This window comes from Didymella exigua (assembly GCF_010094145.1).
Source record: "Didymella exigua CBS 183.55 unplaced genomic scaffold M421scaffold_25, whole genome shotgun sequence".
Classification (NCBI taxonomy): Eukaryota; Fungi; Ascomycota; class Dothideomycetes; order Pleosporales; family Didymellaceae; genus Didymella; species Didymella exigua.
In genome coordinates, this window is record NW_022984799.1 from 321,955 (window position 1) to 336,911 (window position 14,957).

Below are 14,957 nucleotides of genomic sequence, written 5' to 3' on the forward strand. Positions count from 1 at the left end.
CTCACGTGCACGCGAATTGAATCCAACAGAGACGACGAGATCCGTCAGCAGCTTCATCAAGGCATCCCAATACAAATATGTGCGAATGCCTTCATCCGATGAATTTCCATCTCAACCTCGAGGAATGCACAGCTATGGGCCTATGGGCGCATCTGCAACAAAGAGCGACCAGGCCCGCATGCACTCTGTCCCGACTACAACTACTGGAGAGACCAGCTCGCAACGCGCGCCTGTGGGCATCTGCGGATTTGCGCCCGAAGAACTCCAGGCTGTACCGAGACCTGATAATCAGACCGCCCCCAATGAAGAGCCTGAATCCAAGCCCAGGGCCGCCTTTCCCTGTTCATCGTATTCTATGGATGAAGCTGCTCTTGCGGCCATGAGCCAGTCAGCAATTTTGGATAAAGAGAAGGGTAAGTCAGCAACAGGATGCGGCTCGATGAAGATGGACAAGGGCAAAGGCAAAGCTGTCTCCTTCAACGAGCCTAATCTTGGGACCAAGGTTGCCGCATCCCCGCCTGATGACCACCTAGGGTCTGCGGGTGGGTCGATTACCTCCGGGGGATCGAAAAACATTGTGACAGCCGAGGTCGACCCTAGGGTCCAGCGCAGCGGTGCTCCTTATTACGCGTCGGATTTTGGAAGGAAACCCACGAGCAGCGGGGCGTCCAACAAACGGGACGAGGGCAAGGCCGATTCTGGTAATATGAAGGACTCCACTTCGACCTAGGAGTCGACCTCGGGGAGCTCATCTGAAACGGACACCCAGCCGACTAGCAAGGACAAGGGCAAGGGCAAGGCCGTGGAGAGTCGGAAATCCGCGAATGCGACAACCGGCGGATCTGCATGCGACAATGGCAAATACCCACTGGGAGAGTCATCGTCTGACAATTGCGCGATGGCTGACTCGTCATCGCCCAGAATCTCGAGATTTTCCGATCGATCACAGCATGGCAGTCATTGGGATCTGTATGTCGTACTCAAATTCGTCAATCAAGCACGAGTCTGACGATACCAGCTCTAATCAAGCAGGTCCCTCATCGCAAGCGGATTCGTCGGCAGTAGCAGTGCAAAGAGCAGCAGCACGAGCATTTGCAGCCAGGAGGAACACGGTAGAGATGCAGAACAAAGTCAAGGCTTACTTGGGTATCAAGAAGATTCATAGTCCTACCAATCGGCCAACCAAGAGCCTCATGAGCCAGGCAACCGGGTACTTGTTCAGTACAAAAGAGAGGCTGAGGCCGGCGGAGGAGCGGGATGAGAATGAGGGTGATGTCCTAGACTGAGGTGGGTGAAAGGGTTTATCGGTCATAGCTTGAATGGAAAGCATCGGTGTTGAGTGGCTGCGGAGAATCAGCATGTGCACGGGTGATGTTTTGCTTTTACGCCACAGAATTTCAGCCTACATAATATCGGAACGGGGTCTTGAAGGTGAAAGTGAGTATACTGTATCAGCGCCTACTGCGGCGCATCGACACCCATGTTGAAGAACACAGCCTTCGTCTGTGTATAGTTCTCCAGAGCCGCCTCACCGCACTCGCGCCCAGTGCCACTTTCCTTATACCCACCAAACGGAATGCTCCAGTGCACAAGGTTGAACATATTGACCCACGCCGTGCCCGCCTTTAGCTTGTTGGTGACCCTGATCGCAAGCTGGTAGTCATTGGTGTGAATTTCAGCAGCTAGGCCATACGTTGTGTTATTCGCGAGCTCAAGCACATCCTCCTCAGTCTTGAACGTAATGACGGTGACTACAGGGCCGAAGATCTCCTCCTTGACAATCTTCATCTCGGGTGTCACGTTTGTGAAGATCGTGGGCTGGATGAAGTATCCGCCGCCGGGCGCTTCGTGCGCCTTGCCGCCAAGAGTGACGGTTGCGCCCTCCTCCTGCCCGGCCTCAAGATAGCCCTTGATCTTGTCGTGCTGCAACTTCCTTCATGCGCGCGGTGAAGAGCTCGGTGAACTTGTCGTAGATGTCTTCGTGCACGTGGATGCGGGTGCCCGCGTGACATGTCTGGCCGTAGTTCATATTGATACCCCAGGCGCTCCATTTCACGGCCTTCTCAAGGTCGGCGTCGGGGAGGATGATGTTGGGACTCTTGCCGCCGAGCTCGAGTGTGACTTTTTTCAGATTTGAGTCTGCTGCTGCGCGGAGGATGGCACGGCCTGTGACTGTTGAGCCGGTAAAGACGACCTTGTCGATTGAGCCAGGGAGGTCGAGGTTGGCTGCTTGCTTCTTTGTCTTTCCGGTGTCCAGCATCTCAATGGCAAGGATGTCGTCGAAGTGCTTCTCCATCAGATCTGCGAGCTTCAGCAAGAACTGGCCTCGTGCCGCAGGGTTAAGCTCGTTCCATGCTGGATCATTCGTTTTCTTGCGGGCGGCCTTGACTGCAATGTCGACATCATCGACCGAACCCTCTGAAACCTCGATAATGGTCTTTCCTATTCTGGGGTCCTCCACGGGGAAAGTTTTATCGACCTGGGGCTTGACGAACTCGCTGCCGATGAACAAACCAGTATTGAACTTGACCTCTCGGCCGTTGATGTTGAGTGTTTGTACCGACATGTTGATGACTCGGTGTCGGAAGAGTACCTCCTTATATGTGCAGTTCACAGGCCTGGCAGCAAGAGATGCAGGTGGGGTATATAAACATCTTCGAGACCACTACTCAGGAGACGAGATCGGCCATGACAGACCCTCATCGGTGGAAGACGCAGAAGCTAGAACAGCCCGTGGTACCTCCATCCACTCGATACTGTGCATGGATCAAACTCGACTGTCGGAAGGGAGGTTCAACCAAGGACCCATTGGTGGCCCTTCGGTTGGCTGAGCCGCCGGTCTTAATACGCTGTTCAAAATATCGATCAATCCAATGGTGTACCACTTCCCTACCAAGTGGAGACAGTACGAAGTAGAGGCTGAACGCGGTAATCAACTGATGTATTGCGGGGGTCTCGAAGGCGAGGCGAACCAAAGTGGATATTCTAGAAGTCTAGCTGGCACACCCACTGCTGACAGATCAGAGAACCATGTAGCCGACATGTCGGTAACTTGCCAGCGCGCGAAGCAGACGCATGAGATTGTTGATGGCAGGCCCATATACAACAGCCAATGCAGGGAAAAGTTGGCTTGCCGATTGCTGATTGGCTCCTGCTGATTGCGTGTGGGTCGCACTTGCATCGTGAGCTTATGACTGAGACGTGCACTCACTGTCGTACCTCAAAGACATGCGAACTATCCTGCTCTGTAGACATTACGACATATACATCAAATGAAGTCCCGTCATTAGCATTGTCGTAATGTTGCAAGAACCCGGAATTATGACGATGATCCTCCGCTCGGACGAATTTTAATGGCGAAAGGGCCAGAACACAATCAAGCTCTTGCGATAAAGACTGACCAGCAGCAACTCACTCAGACACAGCAGGATCCAGCCCCTTAAATCGAAGACACGGTAACTCAACAACTTACCCGTACAGTCACCGACAATGTCGACTGCAGCGCTCGCAGGGAGCACTGGCCTCGTAGTAAGTACCACACCAGAAACATCGCAGTCGACCTAGAGCTTACTGTCACAGGGCTCCAACATCCTCAGCCAGCTCCTCGCCCACCCCTCCTTCTCATCCGTCTACGCCTATGCACGCCGTGACCTGCCCAACCCCACTGCCACGTCCAAGTTGAATCCTATCACATCGACCGACACATCGACATGGACGAGCATGTTCCCGCGCTCCCCAGCACCTGCAATATTCTTCTCCGGCCTCGGGAGCACGAAAGCACAAGCCGGCAGCTTGGAAGCTCAGCGCGAAATCGACTACGACCTTAATCTCGCGCTTGCCAAAGCCGCAAAAGAGGCCGGTGTCGATACATACGTGTTGATCAGCGCCGGAAGCGCGAACGCGCAGAGCAGTTTCGCGTATGTTAGGATGAAGGGCGAGCTGGAAGAGAGCGTCAAGGCGCTGGGGTTCAAGCACACGGTCCTTGTGCGGCCGGGGCTGATTCTTGGGGGCAGGGAGGATAGCAGGCCCGCCGAGTTTGCGATTCAGAAGGTTGCGGGCTTGTTCAAGAGTGTAACACCCAAGTTGACGGATTTCTGGGCGCAGGATGCGACGACCATTGCGAGGGCTGCTGTCAATGCGGGAGTGCAGTGTGTGGAGGGCAAGAAGGAGGGTGGCGTCTGGCTACTGGGGCAGGCTGAGATTAACGCGCTGGGCAAGGCGTAGATTGTGAGTAGGCATGCACTGCAGATAGCTCAGAAGGGTGCTTGTAGCTGTGTGGATGCCGAAGCACTTGCCCTTTACTTCGCGATACCCTCAATCAGATTGCCCACTCGTCTCAATCATGATCGAGTAAACAGCTACCAGGTTGCTGGATTCTCTGGAGCGCGCTGTCGTGCACCGTACTACCAGAGAATGACCTCACTCGAACTCCAAATATGCTCTGAGAGCAGCCAATGAACGCTCAGCCTGTTCTCCGCGTTTCCACTGTGCGACCTACTTGGGCAAAGACGCTCTGATCTGAATATTGTGTCACACCACGTATCTCACGCGATGCGGCTTTCGGTGAGCGCCGTGCCGCCCGTCTCGCCGAAGAATTCGTGCAAAGGTCACACCACTCTCTTGCGACACTTTGCCCACGCCACCCGACAACCCAACAATTGCAGGATAGTTCTCCCTCTGACTGGCCAGAACAATTCGCTTTTGGTCCACATTATGCTCTCATGTCCTAGAATGGAAATGCACGTACAAACACATGGCTCGGTTCTTGGCTGCCCAGGGGAACTCGGACTCGCAGGCTCGTAAGGCTGACCGTGTGCTCAGCGGCGTTGCGACGATCCTCCGGCTGCTGCTGAGCACACACCACCCACAGTATCTCAGGTGATACTGGTGGTCCGATAGGACGATTGACGTACTGCAATAGCGGAATAAGCAGGATCAAACATGTCTCGTAGACTTATTGTAGGATGAATAAATGCATCTTGTTACACCACAGAACTTATCATCAGCAAGCATCTCTACTCAGTCGTACAAATATACAACGACCCGGATAGGCAAAGTCACCACCATCTTGACCCAACTTAACTCGGTCCTAGCACTATACTCAATCCTGAGTAAAACAAACCAAACGCACATCACAAAGCACAGCTTCAAGATGCCCTCCGCAACACCCGCCCGCACTATGCTCCGCACCTGGGCACGCAACATGACGGAGCCTCACCCCTTCGCACGCAACCCCGTGAGCGCAAAGCCGTATCCCGCACAATACAGCGTCATGTTCCGTAAGCTCGGCCGCACATCCCTAGTGTACGTTCGAATCCATCTCCTTTCCCAACACACTTTGGGTCATATCACATGGCTCCATTCGTTTTTCTGAGAATGGCTTGCTAACGCCTGTTAAACAGCTTCTTCCCCTGGTACGCCGTCGTCCTCGGCTGGCCGCTCGCCGCCGGGTGGGCGTTCAATGGGCACATGTGACTTTTCCTCGCGGAGGGGGAGCGGAATCAGACTGTAGGGGGGAAACAGGAGGCTATTCGGAATCTTGACGCTGGTGAGGTTAAGGAGTCGGTATTGAATATGCAGTGGGATGATTAGCATTGCATGGCATAGCATGGCCTCGTGTTGCTTGGTATAGCATTGAAGGAGTTGCCGGCGCTTTTTTTTTTAAACAGTGGGCAGGGTGTAGACACCAGACAGTGTATATACATTGCATTTAACGGTTTTCCTCTTGTGCACCTGATGGCCTGTTTGGCTTGTCTGTTGAGGAGGATCTTGCTCAACGATTGCTAATTCTTGTCAGTGCAAAATACTGGCCTGTTGAGGTATGATCGTATTGTGTATGGTGTCTTCATTCGTACTCCAGGCTCTTGGTAAATGTAATTGTGTCATATGCTGCCTTGCGCTTTGCGCTGCTTGTTCGTTCCCCTCCTCCGATGATGCTTATGACCTAGTTGTGACTTCCACCCCCACTACTTCCACCGCCCTGCTTATTTGGGCTACCCGAGCCACTGGGCTTATCATTCGTTCCTTGGCTGGCTCCTCCAATCTCCGGGTCATTCGCATGGCTGACCTCGTGGTTGCCCGGGCTCACGTTCAAACTGTTGTTGGCATCTCCTGACTCCTTCTCGGCGCTGGCCTCTGCAGCTTCGGGTGAAGTTTGATTAGGGTTGAAGGCGGCGTCGGTGTGTGCGGCCGCGTCGTCGGATCCAGACTTAGAGTACTCATTTGAGCTCGTGTTGATCGAATCTTTGTCTTCGGCGCTCTTTCGGGCGAATAGCGGACGTGAAGTGCTGAGGAAGCGTGGCTGGACGAATTGGATGCGCGCAGAGCGTGCCAGTGAGCGGGTGGGTTGGAGGCGGAACATGGCTGTAGGATGGTGTGGTCTGGCTTGTGAAGGTGTAAGGTCTGTAAGAGTCAAGGAAGGTTCAGAACCATGCGATTGAAGAGTACTTACATTTTCAAAATAACTCACAGGTAGATGAGTGCAATTGGAGTCTTGAAGCCTGTCACGGCGAGAGTTGACGTTTGTGTAGCTAAGTTCGAGCTGTCACGACAATCTGACGTCACAGCCGCACAGACATTTTTCGCTGGGCACATCGTTCAAACATCTTTGTGACAACAGTATGATGGTCACTTCAAATAGGAGACATGCGACATTTGGCCTCATGATGGACTCACTGGTCGCAAAGTGTTAAGGCTGTCGCTGACTCGGGGAAGCAGCATAGTCTCCGAGCCAGCCTCGGAGATGGCGTTGAAATCCGACCTCGTTGAGCCAGACCCACCAGCCCTCAGGCAGCACCATCACGTTTCAACAAGGGCCCCAGGACGTGAACAGCTATATATCTAGGATAGGAAGGTGCACGATCACCAGTGCTATAGCTTTTTCGCCTGCAATATATAAGATGCCGAAATAAAGGTTCATTCTTGTTGCCTCACCACACTACCAAACATCCTTTCGGGCGATCAGCTTCGGTGCATCCTATACAAAGACGAACTCAGCCCTTCTCAGCAGATCTTTCTGGGATCAAGAGAGGGCTACACCATTATATGTCCTATAACTCTCTCCCTATCTTTGGCTTATTGTTGACCTTGCACTGCCCCCAGCCAGTTGGCAGTAACAAGCGACCCCATGGTAAGCCAACCTTTTCACTGAACGAGTCAAGTTGTATCCGTGGATGTGCTCACGCTGTTCTGCTTGATCAGGCACTCCAACGCAAGCTATCTCACTTGTGGCGATCGGGCGGGACCGGTCCTGTTTAAACGTCTGCCTCCCATTCCCGAATCCACCCAGCACATCAACACCGAGAACCACAGGAGCGGACCAACTTCGCAGAATCTCAACATGAATATCTCCACTTGGATCCCACCACCACGTCCAGAACCTGAGACATTGCGCAACCCTCCACCGTTCCAGCCATTTCCACTCGGTCAGATACGCAGTGGCAAGATCAGAAAATCGCTCGGCAACGGTCGTATCGAAACTGCAATCTTCAAGACAAGCATTCCAGGGCCTGTCACTATCACCAAGAATGGTATTGTTGGCGATGAGCATGCCTACGAGCCACACCGCAGTCCAGATAAGGCACTCCTACATTATTGCACTTCACACTACAACAAATGGTCTAAGGAAATTCCCATTTCAGAAGCGCACTTTAAGCCCGGTGCTTTCGGTGAGAATATCTTCAACGCTGAAGTGAGCGAACGAAACGTATGCATTGGTGACCGCATCGCCATCGGCGACGTCATCGTCGAAGTCGCCGAGCCTCGGTCACCATGTTACAAGCTAAATCACCGCTTCGAAGTCAAGGACATGGCCAAACGCACACAGACCCTCTTTCGAACAGGCTGGCTATATCGGGTTGTCAAGCCTGGTACCATAGCTGCTGGAGATACTGTTCGGCTTCTTGAGCGACCGCATCCAGACTGGACGGTTGCGAGAATCGAGTATTATCTGTTCCTCGAAACAGACAAAACGGATATGATGAAGGAGATCATCGAAATTCCACAGCTTGGTTGGGAGATCAAGGACAAGTTCCGCGCCCGACTGATGAAAGGCGTTACGGAGAACCAGGATGGTCGTATGTATGGCGGCTCAGACGACGCAATGGATGCCTGGTACGAGTGTCGCGTTGTCGAGAAACGCAAGGAGACCAGCAATGTCACATCGTTCACCCTCGAGACCATCGAAGACACACCCAACCCTTCACCAGTCGAACCCGGCAGCCACATCCGTCTCAAATTTGGCGGGAAGCTCGTTCGCACATACTCTGTCACACGCGGCACTACGAAGCGCTTCAGTCTCGGTATCGCGCTTGATGAGAATAGCCGAGGTGGCTCAAGATATCTACACGAGATCGTCCAAGTCGGTTCTGTCGTCACCGCAGGACGCATAACCGCATCCTTCCCCCTCGCCTCCGCTACAGACATGCACATCATCATCGCCGGCGGAATTGGTATCACCGCCTTCCTCGTCGCCTTATCGTATCTCCAGAAGACCAAGCAGAACTTCCACATGCACCACGCTGTGTCCGCCGAAGTCCCGTTCAAAGAGCAGATCACCGCCCTCGGAGCCAACGTGACTGTCTACAACAAGTCAGAAGGCAGACGTATGGACCTCAAGGCCATTCTCGGGCATGCAGACAGCCGCACGCATATCTATACCTGTGGTCCGACCCGGCTGAAGGACGCCGTTCTCGCCACCGCAAAGTCACTCAGCATCCCCGATGCGCTCGTGCATACGGAGCAGTTCACAGTCACTACGTCCGGCAATCCGTTCTCTGCGGAGTTGAGGCAAAGCAAGAGAGTCGTGGAGGTCAGTGCGACTCAGACGCTGCTCGATGTGTTGAAAGAGGCGGGGATGGACGTTGATAGCTCATGCGAGGTCGGTAATTGTGGAACTTGTAAGGTCGATGTTGTTGATGGACGGGTCGAGCATATGGGGACTGGGTTGCAACAGGAAGAGAAGCGTGGGGCGATGTTGACTTGTGTGAGCAGGGGTGTTGGGAGGATTGTGCTGGACCTCTAGGTGTGTTGTCGAGTCACTCAGGGTCTTCGCAACAAGCGCAGCTTCGAGCGTGATAAAAAAGGTCATGGGATCTACCACAATGGCCACAAAGTCGATGCGCTATTATAAGCAATCACCTAGTCATGTGGAAGTCTAGGTCAGTCTGCTGTTAATGCCATGCCATCATGAACTCGATCGTTCAATCCGTTGTGACCACTTTATTGTATTGACTTATTGCACAACAGTACACCGTGGACACCGCTCAGATTATTCAGCCCACGGAAGACCTCGTTCCTTGCGAGGGGACCTTGCCTGACACTAACCGACAAGCGCATCAATGGCAGTACAAGATCACGGAGGCGAAGTTGGGGATCGAGAACGGCCAGGAGTGAGGCCGGAGAGGTCAAAGACATGTTGACCTCGGACCACTGACCAGGTGGCATTGAGATATTCGGAGCTGCTTCTACTGTAACAAAACAATGACAAGAGACGATGTGATCAACAATGCGTACAAATCTGGAGTCCAACACAAATCACCCTATAGGAGCATACCTTCTCACGATCTCTCGAGTCTTAACAAGCGGTCAATACAGGGATTCGGCCTTGCGCCAAGTTGGGCGCCAGCAGGCCAAGCTTTCCGAAGAGACGGAGACGGATGAAGTACCGCAGGACCCCAGCTTAGTACCTAGCGCAGATCATGAAAGATTCGTGCGTTCAGAAAGAGGTTCGCTCGTTGATGCTAGATCTCACTTCCGACGGTTTCCTGCCACGATGGTCCCGTCTTCGAGGCCGTGTAAGCAACATCTCATTACCAGCCCTCGTGGCCCCAAAGAAGGAGAGAAAAGTCGTCAGCGGACGAGCTCAAAGCCGTTCGACAGCAGAAGTTAGCAAGGCCTCGAAGACGCGGGGCAATAATGCAACCGACCAACCGTGCGCACGAGCCAATCGGACGAAGCTTTTCCCGGGCGGCATCCACTTCGCATCATCGAGGAAACGCGAGGCGTTGGGAGCTATGTTAGAAGCGTTTGCCTCGCATAAGGCTTGCGTTCACGTCTCTTCATCATCGCCTTCTTCATATCTTCCTGTATTGTGAGCCTTGGCTTGCGTGTGCCGACTTGAGCGACTCACACGTTGCCCTTTGCGACGTTCACGATCAGGCCTGCTTGAGCCACGCAGTCTTAAGCCGCGGCCAACTCCACGCCACACGTTATCGCCCATCACCAACCACGATGGCCATCCCCAAGCGTACACTCCTGCTTTCCTCGTGCGCACTCACTTTCTTCAGCAAAAAGTATGCGCCTGGTTCTCCCTTGACGCATGGCGGGTTTATCAAGACCGTGCTTGCGCTCTTTGCGATCCAGTACTTTGTGCAAGCTTTCTACAGGATTCTTATCTACCCATTCTTTTTGAGCCCGCTGAGACATTTGCCGCAACCCCCTGTATGTCCCCTGTCTCCACACTCTCTGTTGGGACTCTTGCGTGAAAGATGAGGCCTGAGCTAACGACACCCAGAACGGCCACCCCATCCTCGGGCATTTCCCGCGCATCTTCCGCGACCCATCAGGAGAGCCACAGCGAGATTGGATTGACAGCGTGCCGAATGATGGTGTGTTGTACTACCGCTGGCTTTTCAACGAAAGTCGTGTGCTGGTGACCAGCCCCAAAGCGCTGGGTGAGGTGCTAGTCCAGAGAAATTATGAATTCGTCAAGCCGGTCAGGATTAGAATGGGTCTTGGCAGGCTTTTGGGGGTGGGGATCTTGCTGGCAGAGGGAGATGAGCATAAGGTACGTTCCAATCCTGTCTGTGGGGAGCTGACTCTGGCCGCATGTGAGGGCTTGCGACTTGCGAGATCAGGGTCTGTTTATGTGTTCGAAGAGGAACGGAGAAGATGATAGCGGTTTTGAAACTGACAGTATGCAGCGCCAAAGAAAGCTACTGATGCCGGCTTTTGCATTCCGTCATGTCAAGGACTTGTACCCTATCTTCTGGGGAAAGAGCCAGGAGATGACTGACCGCATCGTGAAGACCACAGACCGAGCTCCGGATGGCTCTGTCGTTATCGAAGTTCGTGACTGGGCTTCACGTGCGACACTGGACATCATTGGCTCAGCAGGCATGGGTAAAGATTTCGACTCGCTGATAAATCCTGAGAATGAGCTGTTCCAAACGTACAAGAAGATATTCTCCAGCAACCGCGGCGCTCAGATCATTCAGCTGCTGCTCGGCACGCTACCTCATTGGGTGGCAGTGAACCTCCCATTGAAGCGCAACGACGAGATCGGCCAGGCGATCGGAACAATTAAGAAAGTATCCCGCGATCTCATCGCCACAAAGCGAGCCCAGTTACAGCGCGGCGAAAAGCCTTCCCATGACATCCTATCCGTAGCTATGGAATCGGGCGGCTTCACCGACGAAGATCTCGTAAACCAACTAATGACTTTCTTGGCCGCCGGCCACGAGACCACCGCCAGCGCCATGTCCTGGGCCATCTACTGCCTGTGCAAGCACCCCGAGACACAGACTCGCCTGCGCGAAGAACTGCGCACACAGCTGCCCGCGCTCCTGGATCCCAGCGCCCAGATCTCAAGCACAGACATCGATCGCCTGCCCTACCTCAACGCTGTCTTGAACGAGACACTGCGCATCTTCCCCCCCGTTCCTCTCACAATGCGCGAAACCGCAAATGACACAACGATATGTGGCTCCTTCGTTCCGCGTGGAACAACCGTCATAATCTGTCCCTGGGCAATCAACACTTCCACCCACCTCTGGGGCGAAGACGCAAGATCTTTCAACCCTGACCGCTGGCTCGGCAGCAATGCCAATTCAGGCGGTGCGGAGAGCAACTATGCCGTTACGACGTTTCTGCATGGCCCGAGGAGTTGTATTGGCAAGGAGTTTGCGAAGGCGGAGTTTGCGTGTTTGGTCGCCAGTTTGGTGGGCAGGTTTGAGGTCGAGTTTGAGGAGGGCGATTGGGAGTTGAAAATCCAGGGAGGCATTACGGCGAGGCCGAAAGGGGGGTTGAGGGTTAGGCTAAGGGAGGCTGGAGGGAGCAAAGCATAGGAGAGGAGTATTAACATAGTGGAGCTAAGATGCACTGATATGGCTTGTGGATCACATGAGCTTTGATCAGGGCATGGGTGCACCTGGTTGGACCTGTACGACGAGTAAATTTTCTGGTCCACTTGCTGACATTGCGAACAATCGTCGACCCGTTCGTCAAGTCGAGGTATCGCGATTGATGCGGGCTTGTATTTTTTTTTCAAATCTTTCACCATGCACAACCGAGAGCCATATCTTTTGAGTCTTACTCAGCGCGCTTGCCAAGCTTGTTCGCTGCAACTTTGAGCGTGTTGTTTGCGTGAACCTTCATTTCCTTGGAACCATCATTGATGCAAGACAACTCCATGGTCGGTTTGCTTCAGTGATACATCAATACCTGTGCCGGAAGAGATGTATCAGCCATCCCGCTCGTGGTAGGGCCTGGCCTGTGCCATGTAACACAAGGTAATATATGTGTCTAGGATGAGCAATGCACCCTGACCCATACCTTCAAAGAATCTGACTGTCCCTGGCAAGCTATGGAGGGCACCGAGAGTTTCCATTTCGCGCAGCCCGTTGTACTTCATCACGTTTTTTAAGTGTCAAAATTTCAATTCTTGTAATACTATGCTGATAATATCAAGTAGACTATGAACAGTACACATGGTCTCCTAGTCGACGCTGTGCGGTGTGTCAGGTATTCACCCTGAATATACATACCCCCCATCGAGCTTTCGTTGCCCATCAGCTGCCGGAGCCATCGTGAATCTAGCGAAGATGTACAGTACCTACCCCAAGCGATCGTGCTCGTAAGAGGTAGCATAAACCATGCTATCAATACCATAGTCAAGCTGTCGAAAGAGAATACGACCCAGACAACGTTGGGGAACATCACAGGTCTACCCATAGCGACTGACCCGATCAACGTGTAAGTGCGACACCACATAATTATAGCATCCTTACTCGCAACTAAAAGCCAAGTCTCGGTCGTGTTCCTGGAGAGCTTTGCCGTGGCTCTAGACGCCGTCATTCAAGATGGCAAGGCCGTCGCTGTCTATGACAAGCTTAAGTCCACGGAGAATGAAACTCAAAAGCAGAACTCCAAAGGTCACATGTACTAATTGAGCGCCTTGGAGTACGTTTGTCACATGAAATAGCATCTGTTCGAAGGTGCTGCGCATGCTACTCTCCACCCAATCTTCCACTTCGGCTATGCCAGTGCAGCCCGCGAGTCTGACTAGCCAAGAGCGCGAAGTTGTCCGTGTAACCCTTCACGAGCTTATGTACGATTAAGTCGAAAAATATGCTAGCCATTCAGCGCTTTCTTTAGGAGTTGTGGTCTCAGTATTTCGCAAAAACAATCACCTTACAGATATTCTACAGAGTGCTGTATACTTCGTACTGCGGTGTTGCTGATTGAGGATACAAGCGATAAATTCTATGAAGCAGCGCCGTCATTTGATCCACACAAATTAGACCAAATATTTCAGCAATTCCGGGCTTTGGGCGTAGCTGGGCTGCTCCAGCCTCCATCTTGATTATCAGAACGAGTCAGTCAAGACTGGTCAAACTAATCGCGTTGTGTCACGTCTGGACCAGTACGCTCACAAGATGAGTAAGACCGCCACTTTTCATCTCCACGTGATTCTAGATAGACTGTACGCTCTCGGCAGGGAACGATGTAAGACATACAAGTCAGCCATGGAGATCGCTCATGCCCCGCTAGGCAACATCTACGAGTTCGACAGTTCCAGCTCAGGTCCACCTGTCAGCTTTTACGGGAGTGGCGAGGTCGCAGATAACATTAGCCCGCTCACAAATGGCTGAAGCTACACAGCCCAGTCCTCGCCGGCGTTTTCTACCTTGCTCTCCTCAAGTATTGGCATGATATCTGCAGGCTCCTTGGACAGAAGTGGCCAGTCATCGTCGCGTAATTGGCAATCTTTGACGTCCTCAAGTCAACGAATTACCTCTCGTCAACGTACGGCGATGCTAAGCATGTTATCGCCTGGTGAAGCGAGCGAGTTATGCTCAGGCAATCACCGCCACCGTCGGATGCACGAACAGCTCACTAATGTCTCAGCCGTCTTGTTCAGCAGAGTCCGACAACCAACTTCTCCCCACAATCCAAGGTCAAAGAACCACTAGCAAAGAGCATCCTCTACCACAACTTCATGTACTTCTTTGCCTTTTTACCATCACCACACGCTCTAAACTCCTTTAGAGCCGTCAATCACTAGCCTTCCTCAGCTAATAGGGACCCCTCTATCTTAACTTGCTTTTCTTTATGCAATTTTTGTTGTGTAACGTACCCCGCAGGCGAGTCGGACACACGGGCGAATCAGACACTTTTGCTAAGACCCTACTAAACCTCACCCTATTATAGCTTAAAACACTACACTTTAGCACTGCAAGGTGTAGAACAGCCTAGAATATTATTTAAAGACTACTTCTACATTATTCTTACATGTTTGCGCGTTGTGCCCTGTCTAATTGCACTGTCCACAGCGTTATTAAGAGGGCTTACCTACTTCAGCGCGCTGCGCGCACCCTCTTCTTCTGCTTCTTCCCATCACTACGCGCCCCAAAGTCCTTTAGAGCTGCTACCTGCTGTCCTTCCTCAACTATAAGGGTCCCTTCCTTCTATATTCGCTTTCTTTTGCGCGATTTACGTTCTATTGTAGCTGCTAGAGCTGTATAAAGCTCAGCGTTCTTCTGTTGTGCTAAAACCAGCTTGTGTAATAAAATTGATCCCCCCTTTGCGTAGTGCTTAAGCGCGCTTAGCACAGTTTAGTAAGCTACCTTGCTGCTTCTTATACTTCTCTTAAACTAGAGTTAATTACAACTTAAGTCCTAGGGTAGTACTAGGGGTCTGTAACTGCTAGGGCTTGTTATTATTAGGGAGTTGTGGTA

General features: G+C 52.4%; 7 protein-coding genes across 7 annotated transcripts; 5 read left to right on the forward strand and 2 right to left on the reverse strand.

Moving 5' to 3' along the window:
• Positions 1-124: 124 nt before the first annotated feature.
• M421DRAFT_7489 (uncharacterized protein) lies at positions 125-730 on the forward strand (the record flags this gene model as incomplete). The annotated part of the gene is made up of 1 exon (XM_033597084.1): positions 125-730. One exon carries the CDS (start codon positions 125-127, stop codon positions 728-730), a length of 606 nt encoding a protein of 201 aa, XP_033446241.1.
• A 728-nt stretch (positions 731-1,458) lies between these two features.
• On the reverse strand, positions 1,459-2,566 carry M421DRAFT_7491 (ALDH-like protein; the record flags this gene model as incomplete). Its single annotated transcript, XM_033597086.1, has 2 exons — positions 1,459-1,887; positions 1,931-2,566. 2 exons carry the CDS (start codon positions 2,564-2,566, stop codon positions 1,459-1,461), a joined length of 1,065 nt encoding a protein of 354 aa, XP_033446242.1.
• Positions 2,567-3,335: 769 nt separating this feature from the next.
• Positions 3,336-4,503, forward strand: M421DRAFT_229314 (uncharacterized protein). Its single transcript, XM_033588392.1, has 2 exons — positions 3,336-3,528; positions 3,580-4,503. Exons 1-2 carry the CDS (start codon positions 3,490-3,492, stop codon positions 4,222-4,224), a joined length of 684 nt encoding a protein of 227 aa, XP_033446243.1. The 5' UTR covers positions 3,336-3,489; the 3' UTR covers positions 4,225-4,503.
• A 150-nt stretch (positions 4,504-4,653) lies between these two features.
• M421DRAFT_423271 (uncharacterized protein) lies at positions 4,654-5,272 on the forward strand (the record flags this gene model as incomplete). The annotated part of the gene is made up of 1 exon (XM_033593409.1): positions 4,654-5,272. A coding segment is annotated over exon 1 (300 nt), but the record flags the coding sequence as incomplete, so codon positions are not given.
• A 672-nt stretch (positions 5,273-5,944) lies between these two features.
• Positions 5,945-6,361, reverse strand: M421DRAFT_7494 (uncharacterized protein; the record flags this gene model as incomplete). The annotated part of the gene is made up of 1 exon (XM_033597088.1): positions 5,945-6,361. One exon carries the CDS (start codon positions 6,359-6,361, stop codon positions 5,945-5,947), a length of 417 nt encoding a protein of 138 aa, XP_033446245.1.
• Positions 6,362-6,874: 513 nt separating this feature from the next.
• Positions 6,875-9,191, forward strand: M421DRAFT_423273 (3-chlorobenzoate-3,4-dioxygenase reductase subunit). Its single transcript, XM_033593410.1, has 2 exons — positions 6,875-7,129; positions 7,201-9,191. Exon 2 carries the CDS (start codon positions 7,340-7,342, stop codon positions 9,020-9,022), a length of 1,683 nt encoding a protein of 560 aa, XP_033446246.1. The 5' UTR covers positions 6,875-7,129; positions 7,201-7,339; the 3' UTR covers positions 9,023-9,191.
• An 832-nt stretch (positions 9,192-10,023) lies between these two features.
• On the forward strand, positions 10,024-12,320 carry M421DRAFT_423274 (cytochrome P450 78A3). Its single transcript, XM_033593411.1, has 3 exons — positions 10,024-10,440; positions 10,514-10,786; positions 10,923-12,320. Exons 1-3 carry the CDS (start codon positions 10,231-10,233, stop codon positions 12,063-12,065), a joined length of 1,626 nt encoding a protein of 541 aa, XP_033446247.1. The 5' UTR covers positions 10,024-10,230; the 3' UTR covers positions 12,066-12,320.
• The last annotated feature ends 2,637 nt before the right edge of the window (positions 12,321-14,957 follow it).